Source organism: Prionailurus viverrinus, chromosome A1 (genome assembly GCF_022837055.1).
Source record: "Prionailurus viverrinus isolate Anna chromosome A1, UM_Priviv_1.0, whole genome shotgun sequence".
NCBI classification, from domain to species: Eukaryota; Metazoa; Chordata; class Mammalia; order Carnivora; family Felidae; genus Prionailurus; species Prionailurus viverrinus.
In genome coordinates, this window is record NC_062561.1 from 203,068,041 (window position 1) to 203,091,379 (window position 23,339).

Sequence of the window (23,339 nt, forward strand, 5' to 3'; positions counted from 1 at the left end):
TCTCTAATCCTTACATCTTTCCCTAACTGTAATTTTCCCACAGAAATCACAAATCGAGTGTATTCAAAACTGAACTTAACTTTTTTACCCTGAAACTGCTTTTTTTTTTACCCTAACAAAATCTCAATTTGGAGTACCATTGTCTACCCACTCTCCCAACAAGGTAACTTCAGTCCTTCTTGGTTCTTCCATGTGCCTGATTCCAGTAAGTCACCAAGTTATCTTGCTTCTGTTTTCTTAATTATTCCCAGTTGCATCTTCTCTCCATTTGATGCCATTACCTTCATTTAGGCCTTCATTATCATTCATCTAAATAAGGGATTTTCAAGTTTCAGGTTATGTACAATTAGCGGGTTCCGAAATTAATTTAGATTGTTAATCTAAGCATTTTTCAATGAGATTATGATAGAATAAGATACAGAATACTGAATGCACCACACAAAGGACACATTGTTTTTTCCCAAGTCACGATGTCAAACACATTTTCTTCTGTAGTGAGAAACACTGACCTAGATGATTGTAATAACATTATAGCTGATCTCTCTGTCTCCACACTTACCCCATCATCTCTCCCCTAAGACTATTTTCTGCTCTGCTACAGTGATACAAATGGCCTCCACTTTACTTGCAGGACAAAATCCAGTGAGACTGGCATGGCACACCAGGTCCTGCGGGACTCAAACCAAAACTTTGTCTCCAGTCATGTCCCACTCCCCCGACACCCTATGTCCAAATGGAAGGGTCTGCTACCCCCAATACTATGTGTTCATCAACACTTTAAAAGCATATGTAGTTAGTGGAAAGGAGACGAGACTCACATTCTTTAAATAAATGCTAATAATTTAAGACACAAAGAGCACAGGGTGAGGGGAGAGCAAGAGTGAGGGACTGAGATTGAAAGTATTAAGAAAAATGCATGTTTTCCCACTGTCTGTGAATCCCACAAGAAAGCATAACAGCTGTGGGTTGGAAGGATAAAACTGACCCAAGCATCCAGGTGTCTTAAACTATGAAGCATATATAATAATAAAGGAAAGACAAACTACCATTTGATTGGGTCAACTGGCAGAATTCATATCTATGTAATACTAGTAGCATTTGGGCACTTATTACAATATGGCATACAGAATACTTTGCAACTATTTATTAGTATTACAGACAAACACTCAGTTGCTAACAGTGAAGTTCATTTATGCCCAGAAAGCAACAAATTAAAAAAAAAAAAAAAAGAAATGGAGCAAGAATAATATCATAGGGAAATGATATACTTGACTAGGGTTTATTGAAGAAGGAAAAATGAAACCATCTAAAAGAAGTCTAAAATTACTTATGTTCCCAGGTATAAGAAGATTGCTAAAATTTTAATAAAAAATAAACCAATCTGCCTAAAAAGCTATGAGAAGGAAAATAAGACAACAGATGGAATTTAGCTGTCTGGAACTCTCTGGGTATGTTACAAAATTTCGTGGATAAAAACTTTTGAATGTATTGACATGTTCTATTCTCAAACTGATGTAGCAGCTTTGTGACAGCTTTAAAGAATGGCACACGTAAATTTGTTTTCGGGCTCCCTGAATCTGGAATACAGAAATGATAGCACTATTTTTCATTAGCAATAAAAAGAAGAAATTCACTGTGAATCGAATGATATCCGGCACTTCCCCAAAGTTCCTGAAGATACCTGATGCTGTAACAGCATTGTCTATGTCACAACTCATGTACAATTTCTTCATTACGTTGGAACATGCAGTCTTTTGTCATTGCTTTCATTTGCTATGTGTTGTTTCTTGTGAACAGAATCTGCACTTTACGAGGGGAGATAATAAAGTTATGTAAATAACTGTAAGGCAGGCATCAAGGACAAGCAGATTTTATGACGAACAAGAACGAGTAAAGGGGCACTTGGGTGGCTCAGTCGGTTAAGCATTCGACTTCAGCTCAGGTCATGATCTGGCGGTCTGTGGGTTCAAGCTCTGCGTCAGGCTCTGGCTGACAGCTCGGAGCCTGGAGCCTACTTCTGATTCTGTGTCTCCCTCTGTCTCTGCCCCTCCCTTGCTCACACTCTGTCTCTCTCTCAAAAATAAATAAATATTAAAAACAAAAAAAAAAAGAGTGAGTAAAACTTAAAGACAGAAATCATGTCTGACTGGGATGTCAAGAAGACCCCTTGGAAAAGACCATGTAGTCAGGCTTGGAAGATTAGAGAAGGCTAAGCTGGGGAGAAGGCCCATCATTTAGACTGACGGAACAAAGGCACAGTAGTGGGAAAAATAATTCCAAGCTGCTCTCAAGAAACACCTTGGATAATAATTTTATTCAATCAGTGTTTTGTATGGATAATTGAGGGAAAGTAAAATGGTCTCTATGTTGCAGAATACCATGTTTTTGTTTGTTAAAAACTACCAGTCTGTATGAACAAGGTACAATCAAAACTCTGCTTTAGGAATATTAATGTGATATAAATAGCATGACCTTAAAATTTTATATGCATAGAAATGGAGACTATACACCAAAAGATTAGCTGTATTTAACTCCAAGTGGGGATATTACAGGTGATTTTCTTCTTTTTGCTTGCCTTTGATTTCAGTTTCTATACAATGAAGAGGTATCACTAGTCTAATCATCTTAATGTTTAATAAATCTGGCATTGTACAAGATAGATTAGGGGTAATGAGAAGCATGGAGAATAACTAGTAATCTTTTGGTGGACTCTGGGGCAGAGAATGATATATCCATGGAAACAAAGGTATTGAAAGGAGAAAACGGTAAAGGTATACTGGGAGCTGATGACTATAGCGCACAAGGAGAAAGAAATTAAGAACAAGAGCTCGGATTTCAAGTCTCTTTGATGTAAAATGACTGCAGAGATTGAGAAAGCCGAGAACTTGATTAGGGGATTTAGCAATAATGGGGTCCACTTTGTACACACTGATTTTAAGGTATGAGCAGACTTTTCGAGGGGAAATACCTAGCGAGCAGTTAAATGTGGGCATTTCATTCATTCCTTCTTTTCTGCTAAGCACTGTGCTGGGCACACAAAGACAAATGAGCCATACAGTCCACAACCTCAAGAAGTATACAGAATAATGGAGAAGACCATGCATAAGGAAGAATAACCCAATGACAAAAACATGCCCACGGCATCACACAGTAACACTAAGGAGCGGTACAAAGGAGTCTAGGAAAGTTCTAGGAAGAACGGAAGGCATATGTTGAAATTTAAAGGATGAGTAGGAATTAGATAAATTACTTTGAGGGTAGAGAGGAAGAGAGAATCCAAGCTCAATGGAGAAAGGAAAGAAGAAAAGCATGAAGGTGTGGGAATTGTAGTGAACAGTTCAGGTTGTGACGCATAACATCTGGAGGGGAGAAATTGTGGGCAATGAGATGTGGCGGGCATGAGGCTGGGGACTGGATCTCCTTGACTTTCTAAGGCGGTGGCGCTGAAGGAGGAACAAAGGGCTGGGGAGTTGTGTGGTTCCCTTTGTAAAAGGACACGGGATTTCGTCTTATAAGAAGCAAGCAGCTCCGAAAGAATCTTAAGCAGGAGAGTGATGTGGCGGTTTAAATCTTGGAAAGGGATCTGGGTTGCAGACAGAGAAATTGGATTTATTATAAGCTGGGGATAAAGCAAAGTTCCCGATCTTATCAGCTTGATGTCGCACAGCTTATGTCACACAGTGTCACTGAGCCATGACCAAATGGTTTGTCTTCCAACTTTATAAATAAGTTGTCTGTCTACTCACTATGTTCCCAGCAAACACTGTTTGTGGGTTTTGTTTGTTTTGTTTTGTTTTGTTTTTGCAAAATCATGATGCACGTTCTCTTTCTTTTCATTTAATGGCCATTATACAGTTTTTATTTTACAAATTTTTCTTGTATCTTCTTCTTTAGATATATTTCAAACTTTGACCAAAAGTAAAAACCATACATTAGTAATCCAAAATATTGTCCTTTTCAGCTTTGTTTTTGTTCATTCATTAAAAATGTACTGACAGGCGTCTCCGCATTGGGTACCTTGGGAAGTGCTTCAGGGCATGTAGGAGAGTAAAAGAAAAGCAAGAGTAGGGGTGCCTGGGGGGCTCAGTCAGTTAAGCTTTCGAGTCTCGATTTTGACTAAGGTCATGATCTCTCATGGTTTGAGCTGCGTGTGGAAGCCTGCTTGGGAATCTCAACCTCTCCCTCTCTCTCTCTGCCCCTCCTTTTGTGCATGCAGGCATCTCTCTCTCTCCCTCTCTCTCTCTCTCTCTCTCTCTCTCTCTCTCAAAACAAAGTATAAAAAAAAAAATCGTAAAGAAAAAAGAAAAGCAAGAGCAGGGGTCTGCCCTTTGGCAGTTGATAGCCTCATAGAAAAGTCAGATACAATGAAAAAACTGAATTTTAAATGGAAGTTCTGCAATGTGGGGTGTAAGAACACCAGGAAGGAAGATTAATTTTGACTGGGAGCTGCATTGAAGAGGTGATATTTGTGCTAGACCTTAGAAGATAGATTTTGGATAAGAATTCCTGAAACGTATTTAGCCCTGAGATCTGCTTGACTCAGAAACCTGAAAATACCCAATCTCTTCTCTGCAGACTTACCTGATTTGGTGCTTCCCGTTCTTAAGTTTCTGAACTTATTGGTATGTCTTGAAAAATAGGAGGGAGTGTATATACCTTAACTTTATCTAATAGACAACATATGGAAACAATTCATTTGAAGATCTACCTGCTCTAAATCAAAGAAACACTAAAGCATGAAACAGGTTGTAACATCAAATAAGCAGGATATACAAACCTAGCAGTTCTTAACCTTTCCTGGGTCCCAGAGAGCTGAGGGAGAAGACATATACTCTTACCTCTAACAGCTGTCATTATGGCAGGATGGGGTGGGGGTGAGGGTTAGCCGGGGGGGGGGGCATGGCACTGGACACACCTGTTTACTTGCCAAATTATCACTAACCTTATCCTCAATTTTATTATTTAATAATCCTATTAATGGGAAATACCAATAGTAAATCTTCCTTCTCTTGCTCTAAAATTCCCCATTCACTGTGAAGCAGGCATGTTTGTTGCATATACCTAGAGTACAATGTATCCATTTGGTTTTTGCATCTTCTGCTTCGGGGAGCCCAGCTTCTAGCCCCTTTTAAAAACTGCTGCCATATTTCTAAATATTGGCCTTAATGTCTTTGTGTACATGTGTCTCAAGCCCAATCAGAAATCAAACTTTATCAGGAATCCTTAGACACTTAAAATTGGTTACAATCTGTTCAAAACATCTAATTATTACTTTTTGCCTAAAGCATTAAAATATGATTAAGTTCATTCACTTTGAAATTATCCAACAAAATTTTTTTGAACTTATTTTTTTTTTCTAAGTGATGTCTTCTTTTAAATTTTACTTTCAAAAATTTTTTTGATGTAGCAGTCTGTTCCCTAAAATATCCCCACAATTCTTCCTTCATTCTGTGTTGTTGTTTACTTGTTGGAAAGAGTATGAATAGGATATTAAATTAGTGTTTTATTATCTCCATTCTAGAAATCAGATTAGCATGGAAATTACTGAAATATTTTAGTAGTTTCACTTAAAAATAGATAAAAAAGAAGGAACATTAATTTATATCCTACTATCAGGTCAGACTTCTAAATAGGGAATCAGATAATGGTAATAAAAAAAACAGAATAAAATAATAAGAAAATAAGATTTTCTGTCTGATAACAGTATATTTGTGATAACTCACTTCTTTCTCCTGAATTTATCTTTCCCTAGATGTTACCACTCACTGGGGAGGCACATCACTCACAGAACTCTGTGATTATATCCTTTATAAAGAAGCTGATGGTTGTAATTAGAATGTACATTAATTAGTGAATGGATTCTCCTTTTGATGTGTTTGAATCTTATCAATTTTCCTCAATTAGTCCCTTCTTTCCTGAGGGTGCAGAGAAAAAGGATGAAATCACATTTGCATTTATAAAGAAATGAAAATAGGGGGCACCTGGGTGGCTCAGTGGGTAAAGTGTCTGACTTCAGCTCAGGTCATGATCTCACAGTCTGTGAGTTCGAACCTCACGTCGGGCTCTGTGCTGACAGCTCAGAGCCTGGAGCCTGCTTGAGATTCTGTGTCTCCCTCTCTCTCTGCTCCTCCACTCATGCTCGCTCTCTCTCTCTCTCTCTCTCTCTCTGTCTCTCAAAAAATGAACAAACATTAAAAAAAAATAAAGAAATTAAAATCATTATCTTAAGAGAATTTTTTTCTTTATATTATTTGTAAAGTATCTAAATATACTAGAAGAATTTTGTTCTCTTTTCTTCAGGTGGTCTTTCCTCAAATTTTTCTTCTAAAAAATATAGATATCCTTCTCTCCAGACACACACATAATACACACCCAACACATATATCCCTACAGATTTATTTACATATAATTTATGTAAAATTTCAAAGAAATAATGCTAGAATGCATACTTAAATATCTAAAGTTGTTTATTTGGCTCAATATATTTGACTTTTAGCAAGTTACTAAAAGGGATAAATTAACTAACATCAGGCTAAGGAGAGGACTTTGGAGTTACTTTCTAAATCCTAAGGCCACTCAATGAAACAACTTCGGGACTGGATGTGTCTTTGGGAAAGCCAATCTTCTAACAGAAGATAACAGTCACGATGGTAAAGAAAGAAGAGGGGAGGGGCACCTAGGTGGCTCGGTGGGTTAAGCATACTCTCGATTACGGCTCACGTCATGATCTCAGTTGTGAGATTGAGCCCTGAGTCGGGCTTCGCACTGAGCATGGAGCCTGCTTTGGGATTCTCTCTCCCTCTCTCTCTGCCCCTCCCCTGCGCATGTGCACACGCTCTTTCTCTCTCTCAAAAAAAAAAAAGGGGGGGGGGGGAATAAGTATTTAATGAGGGCCTTTCAATGGAGATCTGCATAGCACCAACTTTGTGCTCATAATAACCTTAAGCTAGCATGCAGATAGCTTCTCTAGGAACCTCCAGACCCACATGGCATCCTTGTCTACCTTGCATTCTGACCCAGAAGACCGATTTGTATGGACTCTATCAGTATGCTCCCTGGCCCTCTACTTTCTGGTAGAGGAAATGGGGAGTCCCAGCAGGACCTTAGCAGGAGGGCAAAGTCCAGGTTTCCCTTAGCTCCAGATCCACAAGGGCACCTCGGGCTATGTGTAGACTTTCAAAGCTGCTGAACTAGAAAGGGTTCTCCTGCCAGGTCTGATAATTGTTTCTCGTTCTTGTCCTTTTGGCCCTAAGTACATGTAGTAACAACAGCTGTGGTGTTACTAGATCCTGGTTACTACACTAGACCGGTTCCCCTATAAACCACACCTTTTTAAGTAACTTACTTGTGGATGATAGAAATTATGGTATTTTGGGGGTGCCCGGGTGGCTCAGTCGGTTAAGCGTCCGACTTTGGCTCAGGTCATGATCTCAGGGTTTTTGGGTTTGAGCCCCATGTCAGGCTCTGTGCTGACAGCTCAAATCCTGGAGCCTGATTCAGATTCTGTGTCTCCCTCTCTCTCTCTCTCTCTCTGATCCTCCCCTGCTCAGGCCCTGTCTGTCTCTTTCTCTCTCTCAAAAATAAATAAATATTATTATTAAAAAAGAAAAGAAATTACAGTATTTTTCATGGGCCACGGGTTTCCTGTTGGGATTCTGCCCCTTAAGGTAGATATACTGTGCTACCATATCTACTGATGATACTCTATTGTACCCACTGATGAAACTTAGGAAGGTTATGCAGCATGGTTAACATCATCTACCTGGTGAGCCTGGACACAAACTGTCTAACCAAAGCAGGCTTTTTCTACAACACTTATGGCTGCTTTGCCATTAAGAAAAAGTCTATAGATATATATATGTCTCACAATACGTAACTTATGTATTAATGTGTATCAAAAATATAGAAGATATATAAATACATAATATGTAAATCAGAATAAGAAAGTCAGTTTTCATATTATCCAAAAGAAAACCAGGCAGTTCATAAAATTTCCATTGCCACCTGTCCATTAGGTAAGCAATCAAATGCTGTAGGCATAGCATCCTACAGATACATTATACATCGAAGCAATCTTGCTGCAGTCATTTTGACATGGCTTATAAAGCGACCCAGTGCATTTTTCCATCTTCTGTTTAGAAGACTACATAAAAGTATAAAACAGATATGCTCAATTCTTCCCCGAGGGGTTTCCTGTGATAGGACCATGGATGAGGAAGAAACAGGCAGGGGAAGGGGTTGGGAGTCAAACAAAGATGGGTGAAAATCAGACAGGTTTACTGGACTCATTATTTATTTAGGGCTGAAAACTAATGCTATTACATTTTCATACAGCACTTTTGATACAGCTGTGTCAAAAACTCCACATCAGTAGTCCTGCATCAACTTTTCATAGGGACAGGGCATTCTCATTATTGTTTTCTTCATTCCCAGTTATCATATTTTTAAGTCCATAGATAAAGATATGTGTGTATGTGTGTGTATATCTATGTTACATCTATCTGTGTGTATGTATATATACCCATATATACACATGTACATACATGCACACATAGATGGTTAAAGAGACAGGGTGTTTTCCTTCAGTTCTTCTAAATTAACATTTAAATATCACTCTGTTTTTTAGAGCTCATTAAAATAAAACAAACATTAATATAATGAGAAATTAGCTGTCTGTTATATATTGGCAGCTAAAATGACAAAAAAAAAAAAAAAAAAAAAGAAAGAAATGTAGTCACTACTATCTCATTCATGGAGAAGACAGTAAGACACAAATGTGAACCTTTACACTTACACAAAGAAGAATCGTGTGCAGACATGATCAGTATTGGGGACGACCCATATCTCTCCATGTTTGTGCAGGTCAGGTGAGGTGATCACTGTAAGTGGAAGATAAAAGTAAAGAACTATGTATTCTAAGTTACTATACTTCTGGCTCTTAGAATCTAAAAGCAAAAAGAACATGCACAGACCAGCATATGAAAAATTGTTTAACCTAATTAGCTGTCAAAAATGTAGTAAAAACAATGAAATGTCATGTAACAATTTTATGTTTTAAACACCATCAGCGTAACAACAGGAAAGCAATCACTTGTGTATTATCAAAAGCAAACAGTCCTGACTCGGGAACTATGTGGAAAACAACTTGGTCTCCCATATAACAACTATCAAGGGTTGAAAACTTAAAAGGCAGTTAAGAGTGGCTACTGAAAACTCTCAACACAAGGAAAAAACGCTTTTCTAGTCAAGGTCAGATTTTATAGCAAGAGCAAAGAAAAGTGTATGATTTTCCAAATCGCCTATCAATTTTTCTATCCCAAGTTCAGAAGAAATGAATAATTTCAGCGTAGAAACAGAAGACCTATTTGGGTTCTCTTCTTGGTGCTTGGTTCATCTTTCCAATTTTCCATGGTATTATACATTCAAAAGCCAACTTAAAGAGGAAGGTGGCATATTAACAGAAGAGATTAGTAATACTTGATCAGGAAAATATAATTACCATTCTGAGATATCTGCCAAGAATAAAATATAGCACTGTTTGAACTCTTGCCAGTGACACTTTGTTTTTCACCTTTAACGCTCTATATTGTACCTGTTTCCCATCTGTGCCCTTAGAGAAGGTCAGGAGAAATAATGCTGTCACTAATGCATTATGAGCATTCTGTAAATATACTCAAATTCCTAAATACATATAACATAGAGAATTAATGCTACAAGGTTTGTAGAATTTTCAACGTACCTTCACATAAGGCGATGCATTTTAGGTTACGGCTTTGCAGGAATTGGGATTGTTGTCCTTTTTTCTGTGACTAAATTCCAAAAGAATTTAAAAATTAGACTGAAAATGGGGCAGTTGCTCAAGTGAAAAGAGAACTCATCATCGTTAAAAAATAATAGCCCCTGAGATAGCTCCAGATTAAAAGAAAAGTGGGGGGGGGCTATCTAGACTAGCAGTAATATCCTTGAATTCTTTCTTAATGTCAAGCTATATTTGTTATATCATTTAATTTCTGTACATAATCATTATCAAATCACTCTCAAGATAAGTGAACTAAAAAGGCTAAATTAAAGTTTAACAGCATCACATCATAGAATTAGAACTCAAATTTATTTTTACTGGAAGCCTGGCATCCTTGTTTCAAGGGAAACAAAATTAAAATTGCATGGTCTTTTTAAACATTAAAATCAGTTATTCCAGATCATCTAACTAACCTAAAACCAACCCATTTTTACAGCACCATTAACTTAAGCTGCAGGCATTTCAGAAAAACCTCATGTAGAAAATCTGTAGTTTTGCTTTTGTTTTTAGATACTAAGTTAGCTAGCCTTTTTTTTTTTTTTTCAATTTAAAGTCACATTATTCATTAAGTAGATTTTTAATTGGTCCAGAATGGTTGTTTCCTCTGAAACAACAAGGGATCTGTGCTTGCTCTTTTCTCTGCCTGGAATGTTCTTCCTCCCATAGGGCTCATGGACTCACTGACTATAGGTCTCCACACGATAACCTGAGAAAGAGCACCCTTTCCTGACCAGCCCAGGGACAGTCACTCTGGTCCCATCTTCTATCTCATGGTATTAAACATCTCTGTTCCCTGATTTTTCTCCATTTTTCTCCACCACCTAGCATTCTATCTAAATATATATTTAATTCATTCACAGCCATTCAACAGAATGTAAACTCCCAAAGGAATTCTCTATTGTTTTGCGATCTTTTTTTATCATCACTATAGCCCAATGCTTAGCATTCTCTAAAACATTACAGGAGAAGCTTAATAAATACTTGCTGAATGTTTACTGAATAAAGGCGCTCTGATTATTACACGTGAGGGTAAGTTTTGTTCCTTCATGCGTAATGACTATTTACAATGACTCTGAAGACTTAAAAAGCCAGACTTATTGATGTCCTGCTGGCTAATGAGGCTAACGTTCACTCATCACATCAGCCACTCGAGTCACTACACCTGTGATGTGCTGCTGCTTTTACTGCTTGAGGCCGGCTCGTCTTTGGCTGTCACCTTCTGCTTCTTGTTCATCCCTGAGGACACCAAGAAAAGAGTAATTCAGGAACAAAGCTGTATCATGCCCCTCAAATACAATCCCTTGACACTTTGCCTAAGATTTCATTGCATGGAGCACCAATGATCACGATGGGCTCCTGAAGGACCAGCTCCTGTGACTTGGGGTGGAAAGTCAGTGGGTTTAGAAGTCCTGACTGTGTTAGGAAAGTAGAAAATACAGCTTTTTAAAAAAATTTGCATGGAAAATAGGGATAGGAAATTCTCTTGCTATATTTAGAAATCGATATATTTAGAAAATTCGTAAATTGGTTTTAAGGGGTGCCTGGGTGGCTCATTCGGTAAGTGTCTGATTCTTGATTTTGGCTCAGGTCAGATCTCAAGGTTGGTGAGATCGAGACCTGTGTCAGGCTCTGCCACTGACAGCATAGAGCCTGCTTGGGATTCTTTCTCCCTCCTTCTCTCCCTGCACCTTCCCTGCTCACCTGCATGCACGCACGCTCTCTCTCTCTCTCAAATTAAATAAACTCAAAAAAATTTAAAAAGTAAAAATGAAACACACGCTTACCTGAGTAACCAAAAGATATGCTTGACATTGGACTAAGATAGATTCCACTTCCATACATTGCACCGTGGAGCTAAAAGGGGAAGAAGGGGGAGAGAAAGTGGGCAGCCAATGGTTTCAAAGGTTAATACTTTACATAAGAAAAATTAGTCTCATGTTGGAGCATAAATTCTTAGAAAATGATAAAGCTATTTCCTAAAGGACTAATTTGAAAATAGGACTACTAATATCTTTGTCCTCAAAATTCAGTGAGTTGATACATAAAAAGTGATGGCCAGAGAAAAAAAATCTTTAATTTTAAAGTTTTCCACCTGATCTATGACAAAGTCAGTGAATTATTATAAAGTAACATTTTTACCCAAAATATTCGACTCCAAAATACTGAAAACAAACCAGACTGCATTATATATGGTGAGGGTTTTGATTAGGACTCACATGCTAGTATAGCCACAAAGGAGCCTATTGACATTTTCATTACACAACACTGCAATCCCATTCTTATCTCCTCTAACCTTGCAGGTTACAGTTTCATTAACTGAAACTCTTCCACTGTTCTAAGAAACTACTCAGAACAATTAAAATTCTCTCTCATTATCCCTGTCTTCTAGAACCCCTGTGCCCTATTTAGTATGAACTGAATACTAATAGAATAAGTGTGTGTTTATGGACATTTACATTTAACTGTATCATCTCAACTGTCATCAGAGCGTGAGATCTGGCACAGGTGATGGGATTGAGCATCTCATTTCCTGACCTCTTTCCATCCTCAGATGAAAATCAGCTGAATGAGAGTGAGGTAGGGTATTGGAGATGAAGGGAATAAATAAAGATGAGCACTATACCCGCGATATCCCGCTAACTCCCAGTGCTGCCCCAGAGATGGTAAAGCAGGCAACAGATAGCACTTTGGTATCCAATCTCCATTTTGCTAACTCTTAGCCCTACTTTTTCTTAAAGTATTCACACTTGGGCAGTGCTCAAGAAATCTGTGTTGAATTAGCAACAGAATGCTTGTACGCTTTTACTTTCTGCATGATAATTTTTCTTCTACTTAAGCTCAAAGTGACTTTACTGTTTTCTCATAGGGAATTCAATTTCTTTTCCTTTCCATCCCTATATGATGTATAGGTCAATTCTGCTTCAGTTATTTTGTGAACATTACTAACGCCTTTTAAAAATCCTATGTAATTTTTTGAAGCCCGCTTGCTTACCCCTTTTCACATAAGAACAAAACACCAGGACTGCTTATTGAACTCTAACACAAAAGTAAATATGGTCTTGGTAAAGCATCCAGAAAACTTACCTGCAGTCTAGTATTAGAAGCAACGACCAGACCATTCCTCAGAATAGAGTGCCAGTTTTCAATATGTGAGCCACTAAAGCACAGAGGAGGGGAAGGACAAGGTAAAACCAAACATTAATAATCCTCTAAAGTAGCCACAGTATGATAAATCATGTACCTTCAGAAAGTCCTGAATTTCCAAGTCAAGTATCAGGCACTGGACTACTCAGTGCTTACAGCCAACTACTACAAGTGAATGTTTTCCTCCCCACACATTTCTGGAAGACCGAGGTGAAGCTATATCCCCATCAGCGTTAAATCATACTCACTGAAATGCAAAGGTGCTTCCAAAGAGTTTTTTAGCAGCTCTAAAATTAGATTCTTTGGCTGGTGGACTGCTGAGAAGAAGGAACTGATGTGGAGTATGCATAAATTTCAGTTGCTGCCATTTAAAATAACGACAAATGAAAACATGTCAAAATTAACATAGAATCAGACTGATGACAATTTCAAATTTTACTGGCTTAAGAAATATCTAGATTCAAGCCACACGAATTTACACTAACAGGACCATTCATTAAAAAAAAAAAACCTGCATAAATGATAAATCATACGGAGTTGCTGATAGGAAGGGTAATTCTTTAGGCTAATGGAAAAGGAACAGGAGACAGACAATCCAAAGTCATTTATATTTAGCTTTGGAATACATTGTGTAATCGTGTCCAAGCAGATCTGCCTTCCTAATTATGTTTCTTTTTGAGACTTTTATTACTGAATTCCCTAAGTATCCACTAGCTATTCAACTGGGGAAATATCTGAGTTTGCTAAGCAGAAAAGAAAAGTTAGTTCAAGATTTTAAAACTGCAAAAATTACCATCGTCATGCTTTATTTGCATATGCTTATAAATCTGGAAATTGCCTACATTCACATAGAGTTTCCCCTTTGTTCATGGAAAGAAATTAAAACAGAATCTTTTGAATTAGTTGCCTGACAAATTTTCTAATTGCTGCCCTTTCACTTAGGAATGTATTTGTATAGGAATACAATATAAAGGAATCTCGCAGTTTAGAGATTCACAGACAGGAGAGCTGAGATTCTGGATATGATCTCCTTAGGTAATGATCAGAACTGAAATCAGTCCATTGGCTTTTCATTTATTTTGTAAGCATATTGAGCTGATAAGGCAGTATCTTTCTTGACAACAAGAAACTGACAATGATAAAAATAAAAAGCACAATACCTTTCTCTGGTCAATCTCCAGATTCCTCCTATCACTTGCAGAATAACTAAATGATAGTTCAGGGCAGCAGCCTGAATTTGAATTTGATTTCTTGGGAAAACCTAGAGCTTGTGCCCATATGGTCATTTCAAACTGAAGAATGAGGCCTAACCTGAGATTACTTCCATCTCCTGGAGTGGCTGCCTAAACATCACAGGGTCAGTTCTCCCAACTAGTCAGGACTGTTCCCATTTCTGTATGTATATGTGAAAAAACAACTTACCCTGTTAACTGGCAGTTTCACAATATGTGACCTATTACTTGAAATAACCCTGAAATTAATTAAAATAATCCATCAGTCACAAATACATGCCAAATATATTTAAAGTTTTCTTCTTTAGTTGGCAAGTGAATGGAACTAATGTTTGCTGTGACATTAACTAAACTGAGTGATGCTTGTACTTAGTTACATCAGTTTGCTTTGTTCCTAAAACAACTAAAAGAGCGCATGTAACAAAAAAGATAATATTTTATATCTGAGAACGCAGAAGTAGTTCCTTACACCCTAAAAGTGTGATCTTTAATCATTACCCTCCTCGGACATCAGCAAAATGAACATTTCTAAATATATTTTCACATGACGATCACGTAAATACAAAGATTAGAAGCTGATTCCTACAACCGCTTCTTTGGCTCTTCCCTACATTGTCTAAGAATGAGTTTTTATGAGACCTTTTTGTTTCTTTAAATATTTGAGGATCTTTGTGCTGATATATACAGTGGTTTACACACAAGCTGTTATTCACCATATTTAGACACTGAGGTTGAAAAAAATTAAATTCAGGTATCTGAAAGAACTGATGACTTTATGCTTTTCAGTACAGAAAATAATAATAGGGAAAACTCTAAAACATTTTGGTAGATTTTCTTCTCCTTGAAAGATGAGTGACTAACAAACCGAAGAAAATGATCACAAATAAAAGTTGACAATCAGAGGCTGACTACAGGGGGTGGAAAAAAAAGATTCAATATTTGAGATTTTTACCTTCATTTTGAATATGACTTAATGTGAGAATTTGAAAAGTTAAAATGAAAACTATGTGTTATTCTACTCGATCCATCAGAATTTTAATAATAAGATCAAAAAAGGTACAAAGAAGAAAGACTTCCAAATCTAATTTTTAAAGTCTTAATAGAGTAAGTGCTCACTGTAAGATTCTAAGTGAAAGCTAAGTAATCAGACTCATTTTTTCTCCTTTGCTCATCTTTTCATTTTTTTTTTAAAGGTTGTAGTATAGAATCAATCTCATGCAAATCAATCTCTTATAATCTTCATATTTGTGTTACTGCATGATGGCCGTGATGAATTCCAGTCTTTAAGTTTGAAGTGATTTCAAAGAGACTTGCACATAAAACCCTTGTAGGTATGGGGAGTAGATACTATTGTTTTCATCTTGAAGTAAGAAACCGGAGGGCAAAGGGTTTTGTGGCAGGCATGGTAGGAGGGGAGCTCTCAAGCCACGCTCCGGTTCTCGCTCAGCCCTCCTAGGGTCCTTGTGGGACTACGGCCTTGCCCCTCACCACGCTCACTCTGAACAGGGCATCACCTGCAGCCGGCAAACAAAGAGCTCATCAAGTTTATGCTGTCCTTGTTAAGGGAGTGAACCGTACGAGACATACATTTTAGAAAGGTTTTCAGTGAGTGTTTGAAACAGTGAGTATTGTCACTCAGTCCTCAGTTAACGAGAAAATTAAATGAACCAAAACAGCTTCACCATTAGAATGCAGCTAATCACATTTTTTAAAATGACAGACAAACTGCCATCAAATACGCTGTATACCTGTGTAGCGCGTAGGACAGCATTTTCTTCCCCTTGTGATATACAAGTTTTAATTAAAGTGAGAGTCATTACGGACTCTGATTATAAAATTACCAAGCCTCACAGGCTTGTAGAACTGTAGCATTGCAGGCCTCGTAAAATGGGGCCCTCCTCCTCCCCTCTCCCCGCTTAAAGCAGGCAGTAGAAAACGATGCCGTTTTAATGAAGAGGAAAACTAAAATTGTATACCATTGCAGCAGGGGATGAGCAAGGGGGTCCTGTTTATCCATCTGCTTCTTGATTTCGAGATACGGTGCCTGAAAAAAAGTCATTATACTTCGTGATTTCTCTCATACATTCCTTTCTTCCTTTTTGTTTTTCCTTTTTGCAACAGGAAAATCAGGTTGAACAGGTGTACCTAATCTAGTTAAACCCGGAAGCCCGTGGCTGTGAAGTGGCAACAAACAGCAACAATTTACCCTTCTTGTTCCCCCCACAAGGCCAGGTGAACTCGGAACTCCCACATAGCACAATGGACTTGAGCCAACATTTTGTTACACAGAGAGGTTTCATCAAGCTTTAGCCTGGCTTCCTGGTACTAGGCCATGTCCCTAAAGGTGATCCCGGGCATCATGCTGAGTCTCTGTTCAAAGTAATATAATGCTGCCCAATCACAAGAGGTATCTTGTCCCAACTACACTGCCAACCTTCCGGTAATTCTCTACTTATCCCCCTGCTGCAATTTTCCTGTTCCCCACAGCTTCCTAGTTTCACTACTCCACGAGCCCCTCTTGGTCCCTTGCTGTTCTCACTTTAAAAACCTCAGTCACCTTGGTCCTACTCGGAGGTTACCTCGCTCGAGGTGCAAGTCTCTCTTTCCCACTCCAGTCCTCAAATAAAATCTATCTCGCCACCTTTAGCAAGTGTCGGGTGCCATTTCTCTTCGAAAATGACTGTTTTTAACTTTTAACTAACATCAAAGCAAACCTTGTATCATAGCTACTACTCATGCTCCTATCATTGGGTCCTGACTTAGGTGTAGAGCTTTACAGGTAAAAACTGGACAAAATTTACATAGGAAGAGCCCTTCTTTTGAAAGTATTTCCTGGAATTTACCCAGACAATTAACCTTTTCAGAGAACAAGAGGCAATCTGTCTGTGGCAATTTAGGTCTATCTATAAGGTCAGTACATTCTAGAAAATAGGACGGTATTATGTTATATTTATTGGGAGAGGTTTAAAGATATGACGCAGTGAACCCTGACGGCATCCCTACGAAGCGCACACTGGAAGGCGATGCCACATTGCTATTTACTATTTACCACCTTGACAGTGAAGAGGCTGAGGCCTCGGGCAATTACGCAACTTGCCCAAGGTCACAGGCCACATCATCGATGAGTGAATTATACAACACACGCCTCTGACTTCCTAGGCTGACTCTTGATCGTCTCCACTGCCTTCTATTTAAAATAGCTTACACATGACCCAGAATAAAGGAAGCAAATTTTGGCAGAGAGCTGATCCCAGAGTCAGAATTTTGTAGCTATTTTTATCCAAGAATGATCCTGGTCTAGGGTATCGTATAAATACCCTATTACCACCAAGGGTTTTGGTGACACAAAAATGTTTACTGAACTTTGTGTAAGATATTGGAACAGGTCCTTTTTTCTCCCTAAATGGAAATGTGTTTTATTGTTTTCTTTGCCTTATACAAATAATAAATATTTGTTTGAAAAGGAATTCAGGTAACACAGAAAATTATGGACATAGAAAAACAACTAGAAAGCATGATGGCTTTTCAGCAAATACTATAACGGGTGAATTGAAGATCTCCTCATTTACCATCGTCAGACACACACTGTTTGTTGATGCCTATTTGACTACATGGAATAAATACTATCAAAAGAATGAAATCTCAAATTTGGGAATGTTAAGATGTACTCTGGGAGCGTATTTTCAAGTAGAGTAAGGGTGATGGTGGGGGAGAAGGGAGCAGTGACACAGAAGTTTTGTGGGCCTCAAGACTGAAGGAATCTAATACTCTTTCCCCAAAGATAGCAAATGACCCAGGGTAGTATTTATTGTAAGCCTCCAAGGCCTCCAGGGCAGTGCAAGCCTTGAAACCACCATATGCAAACCAAACCCATAATGTGTGCTGATGTCAATTATGGATTATTAATTTCTACTTATAATAATGAGTTGTAAGCCTCTCTCCAAATCTTTGGCAGTGGAAAGGCCTCAATAATTCAACGGTATGTGCTTTTCCAAGAGCTGGACTACAGCCCAGTGATCTGTTAGACTTTCATAATAAGCCACAATCCTTGCTCATCAAACTTCACCAAAGGCTCTCTAATGACCAAAAACATAAACTCATACTCTCTGGGAGTCTTGTGTCTTCCGAAGTTGTTCTGAGAATCTGTGTTCTTTCTAAAATATTTATGCACAATTTACATTTGATAGAATATTTGTTTTTATTTTGACATTAAATATGTGTTAAAATTGCTACTGTTAATGAAAATTGACAGTCTAGGAAGATGGTACCAGATTTAACCTTTGCCTTAAGCTATTCTGACACACTTCCATATGCTCAAACTCCTGCAGACAGAATGAGGATTATAATTATGCAATTACCCTCCAAAAGTCACTGTGGTAGCCCACCAATACATTGGTGTAATTTAATTAAAACATCCTAATACAACACAATTTTAATCTGTAAATTATTTTAATTATACTCCCATCTAATAGAAAAGTGTACATTTCACTACACAGCCAATACTCTCAGACATTTGTAAAATATGATTTTACTCTAGCAAAACTGAACTGCATAAAACCACAAGGTAATATACTTACTTGTGTCATTTCTCTAATAGAAGTTATGCTATCCAGTGCTTTCATTACCCGATCATAGTTCTTCTTCTGTTTGAACAGAAAAAAAAAATAGTATTCACTATAAGCCTTTGCAAGTCTGTGCATTACTAGAGAAACATATTATTTCTGTATGTGGATTTTCCATCAGAGTCAATTTGAAAGCAATGTCTGTTGTGTACATAAAAGAGAAGACTTTAACAAGATGGTTTTGGGATGTAGGATATATAACTGAGTTAGAGAGAAGAAAAAAGAAAACAATGCCAATCCTACTTAAACAATACAATCCTATTTATGTATAAGTACATAAAATCATGTTTAGCCTGCAGGGGGAAAACTATAAATACAAAAAAGATATTGGGCTCCTGATTCTTACTTTCACTAAAAAAATTAAGCCATGATGTGTAAAGTAAGCATAGAGTCCTTCTAAAATCCAAAATCCACTTTAAATATTACAAAATCATTTTGTTTTTATTTCCTTTTGATTGAAAGATTATTACCAAAAGAGTATGACTAGCAGGTGTATAAATGACACCACTTAACTGATGATTCATCTTCAAGCACACTGTAACTATGTGTACCGTTGTCACTTATGAAGGAAGGAAAGCTTTTCCAAGGACATTTTTTTATAGCCATTGTTTCTGGAAAATGATTTCAAGATGAACAGTGATAGAAACTAAGGCAATTTTAGCTCTCATGCAATTTGAAGATTTTGCTATTTTAGAAGGATTCCACCAAATCTCCACGAATATCTATGAAATCATTTTCTGAAGAAATGTTAGTTGATCACATGAATTAAACTTCCACTAACCTTCATATAACAGGGGAGGAAGGGGGGGGAAGGCAAGGGATGAGGAAGCAAAAAATACAAAAGAAAAACAAGTCGGTCCTTTTACCCATGACCCTGAAAATGAGGTTACACTAAGCTAGAATCTCAAAAAATATAAAATGAAATTAATCATATCAGCCATTACAAACCAGTTTATTATAGCTGTTTACCTGCCTTCCATGCAGATGGGATGTGTAAAGATCGGAATTTGAGAGGATGAAATGGGTCTAGGTTCATAAAGATGAAGTTTTAAAAAATGATTTTAAGAGACGGAAAGACAGGGAAAGTAACAGGATATGGGAAAGACCGAAGGAGGCCGGAAACCAAGTTTGTGTTAGAAGAACCGTATTTACTAAATGGATCCAGAGTCCACAGCAGGTCAGGGATGTGCCTGCCAAGGGAGGGATTTAGATAGAAAGAGGAAAGCTAAGGAGATTAGAATTTCAGCTGCTGTTACCGGAAACGGGAGGGGCGTGCGAGGGTAAGTACTCACCCTGGGGTTGAAGGCCAGCATCTGAGGATCGTTAGGATCTACCACAGAAGGATATGGCTCGAAAATGACAACTTTTCTAGGAGATTCCAATGCAGACCTACACATGGACACTAGTAGATCTACCACCTTGAAATACATACATAAGATAGTTACCATCCTTTGGGTTTCATCAAGTGCTCTGCCATTGTTTCTTCCTGTCATGGTACCTAGCATAAGTTAATCAGGAAAGCCTCAGCACTGCTATCAACTTCTCAGATCTGTAACTTATGGCTTCAGATCAAGTTTGAACAAACTTGACCACTAACTTAAAATAGCTGACATGTGTTGGAGTGCCTGGGTGGCTCCATCTGTTGAGCACCCGACTCCTGATTTCAGCTCAGGTCATGATCTCATGGTTTGTGGGACTGAGCCCCACAATGGGCTCTGTGCTGTTAGCTTGGGATTCTCTCTCCTTCTCTGTCTCTCTGCCTCTCCCCTGCTCTATGCTTCTCTCTCAAAATAAATAAATAAACATTTAAATAAAATAAAATAAAATAAGTTGCTCCCAATTACGTCCTAATATCCCTTTGTCATGAACACATATTATGCTCTAACATTGTTCTAGGCTCTGTGCACAAGACAGGTCCTTTCTCTCGTGGAATTTACACTCTAATGGAGAAGATGCATAATAAAACAAATCAGTTAAACAAATACATGTTTAAATACATTTCTGGTCATGTTGAATGCTGTAAAAATTAAGCAGGCATTAGAGACTAAGGCAATAGAGGGTGCTGTTTCTGAGTGGCTAGGAAGGTGTGATGTTTCAACAGAGACTAGAATAAAGATAGAGAGGGAGACCTAACTCTGGGGAGAAACCGTTCCGGGTGATGGAAACTGCAGATGCAGGAAATGAGTCTGACATGCTCTAAGAACAGTGAAGCTCCTGACATCATCTTACTTCTTCCAGCTCTTTGCCTCAGGCCATTAATGACCTTCGTATGCTAAATATGATGGTTTTATTCCTATGTTCTTCTATGGCCTTTTCACACAATTTACTAAGAGGCAGTGTTATTTAACAGTTAAGGGCAAGGCCCCCTCTCCAGTCCCCAAAGCAATAAGCTTCTGGCAACGGAATTAAGAAAACAGATACCGTCTAAACGGAGACAGTGTGCCAGTGTGAAGACAGGGACATCATAAGGAAAGCAATGGGCTTAATCTTTATAGAGAAAAAAATACTTCGAGAAAGTTTTTAAACAGGCATTTTAAAAATGCACACAAAGAGTAAAACAAATTTTGATTCTTGTGGTTAATGAAAGGAGCACTGTGACCTAACAATAGCAGGGCTCACTCTGTTGTGTGTATACTCACAAAATACAGCCACCCAATCACAGCATCCAGAAATGCCAGGGACCTAAAATAATTAGCAACACTCAAACCATTCCATTGGGTATATGATCTATTAGTAATACTTCTCAAAGTACATAGACATACATACCCACAAGACTCACTCAGAGAACAGTAGGACTGAAACCGTTAGTATGTATTTAACACACTATTCTATTTATAGGTGTGTGTATATATAGGATTTCCAAGCAATAGATATAATAAAGACATAATAAAATCCTTTTTGTCTTCCATACCCACACTCACATTCCTTCTACCCCAGAGAGATGCACTTTAACCCAGATACAAATTGTCTTCAGCATTATCTGGTCTCCCAATAAAAGAAAAACAAATAAAAACTCTTGAAAAAGAATAATCAGTAAAATAAAATAGCCTCTTCTGAAACTCTGGCAGTGGAGAGGGAATTGGCACTGTCTTATAAAAATTTTCGAGAATTACATGACACGGTCTGCAACTGAAGCTTTATAAAAGTACACGCCCTTTGCATATAGGGTCAAATGATCTTTGACAAGGGTACTAAGACCACTCAATGGAAAAGGGTACTTTTTTCTACAATGATGGTGGGAAAACTACATCCACAAAAAACTGGAGTGGACCCTTATACCATACATAAAAATTAACTCAAAACGTAATAAAGACCTAAACCTAAGACCTTAAACTATAAAATTCCCACAAGAGAACATAGGAGATAAGCTTCACGACATTGAACTTGGCAACGATTACTTGGATTAACAACAAAAGCAAATACAGACAAGTGGGTGTGCATCTAACTTAAAAACTTTGGTGCATCAAAGGACACAATCAATAGAGTGAAACGGCATAGGATGGGAGAAAATATTTGCAAATAAGATATCCGAAAGGGCATTAATATACAGAATATATAAAGAGTTCTTACAACTCAATAAGAAATCACATAATTTAAAAATAGGAAAAAAACCCACATAGACGTTTCATTAAAGAAGACATACAGATGGCCAACAAGCATATGAAAAATGCTCAACATCACTAATCATCAGAAAAATGCAAATCAAAACCATAATGAGATATCACCTCACAACCATTAGGATGGCTACTATCAAACAAGCAAACAAACAAACAAACCCAGAAAATAATAAGTGTTAAGCACATGAAGAAATTGGAGTCTTTGTGTGCTGCTGATGGAATTATAAAATGGTGCAGCCACCATGGAAAAGAGTATGGAGGCCTCTCAAGAAGTTAATAACAGAACTTCCATATGATCCTGCTGGCAGTGACAATCCCACTTCTGGATATATTTCTAAAATAATTCAAAGAAGGATTTTAAACACATTTGCATATGCATGCTCACAGCAGCATTATTCATAATAGCCAAGAGATGGAAGCAACCAAAATGTCCATTGACAGTTGAATGTATAAACAAAATGTGGAATATACATACAGGAAATATTATTCAGCCTAAAAGAAGAAAATTCTGCCACATACTACAGCATGGGTGAACCTTGAGGAGATTATGTTAAGTGAAATTACAAAAAGACAAATATTTTAAGATCCACTTATGAGGTATTTAAAGTAGTCAAACTCATAGAAACAGAAAGTAGAATGGTGGTTACCAGAGTTGGACGAAGGGGGTTTACATAAGGGGAGTTGTTTTAATGGATATAGTTTCGAGTTCTGCAAGATGAAAAAGTTATGGAAATAGGTTTCACAACAAGTTGAATATACTTAACACTACTGAACTGCATGCTTAAAAAATGGTTATGATAGTAAATTTTATGTTACGTGTTTTTTACCACAAGAATAAAGATACAAACAGATACAATATTTAATAACCTGAACAATGTTCCTTCTTTCAATCAAATATTTATTAAACATCTTGTGCTGAAAGCTT

The 23,339-nt window shown here is 37.7% G+C and overlaps 1 protein-coding gene across 3 annotated transcripts in view; it reads right to left on the reverse strand.

Annotated features, from left to right (window-relative positions):
* Positions 1–23,339, reverse strand: part of PARP8 (poly(ADP-ribose) polymerase family member 8) — a 183,916-nt gene that overhangs the window by 7,129 nt on the left and 153,448 nt on the right. For all 3 annotated transcript variants that reach the window (XM_047850835.1, XM_047850824.1, XM_047850841.1), the window contains 10 exons: positions 20,090–20,215; positions 18,753–18,818; positions 16,152–16,219; positions 14,366–14,414; positions 13,192–13,304; positions 12,884–12,956; positions 11,584–11,653; positions 10,962–11,035; positions 9,740–9,809; positions 8,795–8,879 (listed from right to left, as the gene is read on the reverse strand). In XM_047850835.1, coding sequence (XP_047706791.1) covers positions 8,795–8,879; positions 9,740–9,809; positions 10,962–11,035; positions 11,584–11,653; positions 12,884–12,956; positions 13,192–13,304; positions 14,366–14,414; positions 16,152–16,219; positions 18,753–18,818; positions 20,090–20,215 — 794 coding nt within the window. The remainder of the gene's footprint in view (positions 1–8,794; positions 8,880–9,739; positions 9,810–10,961; positions 11,036–11,583; positions 11,654–12,883; positions 12,957–13,191; positions 13,305–14,365; positions 14,415–16,151; positions 16,220–18,752; positions 18,819–20,089; positions 20,216–23,339) is intronic.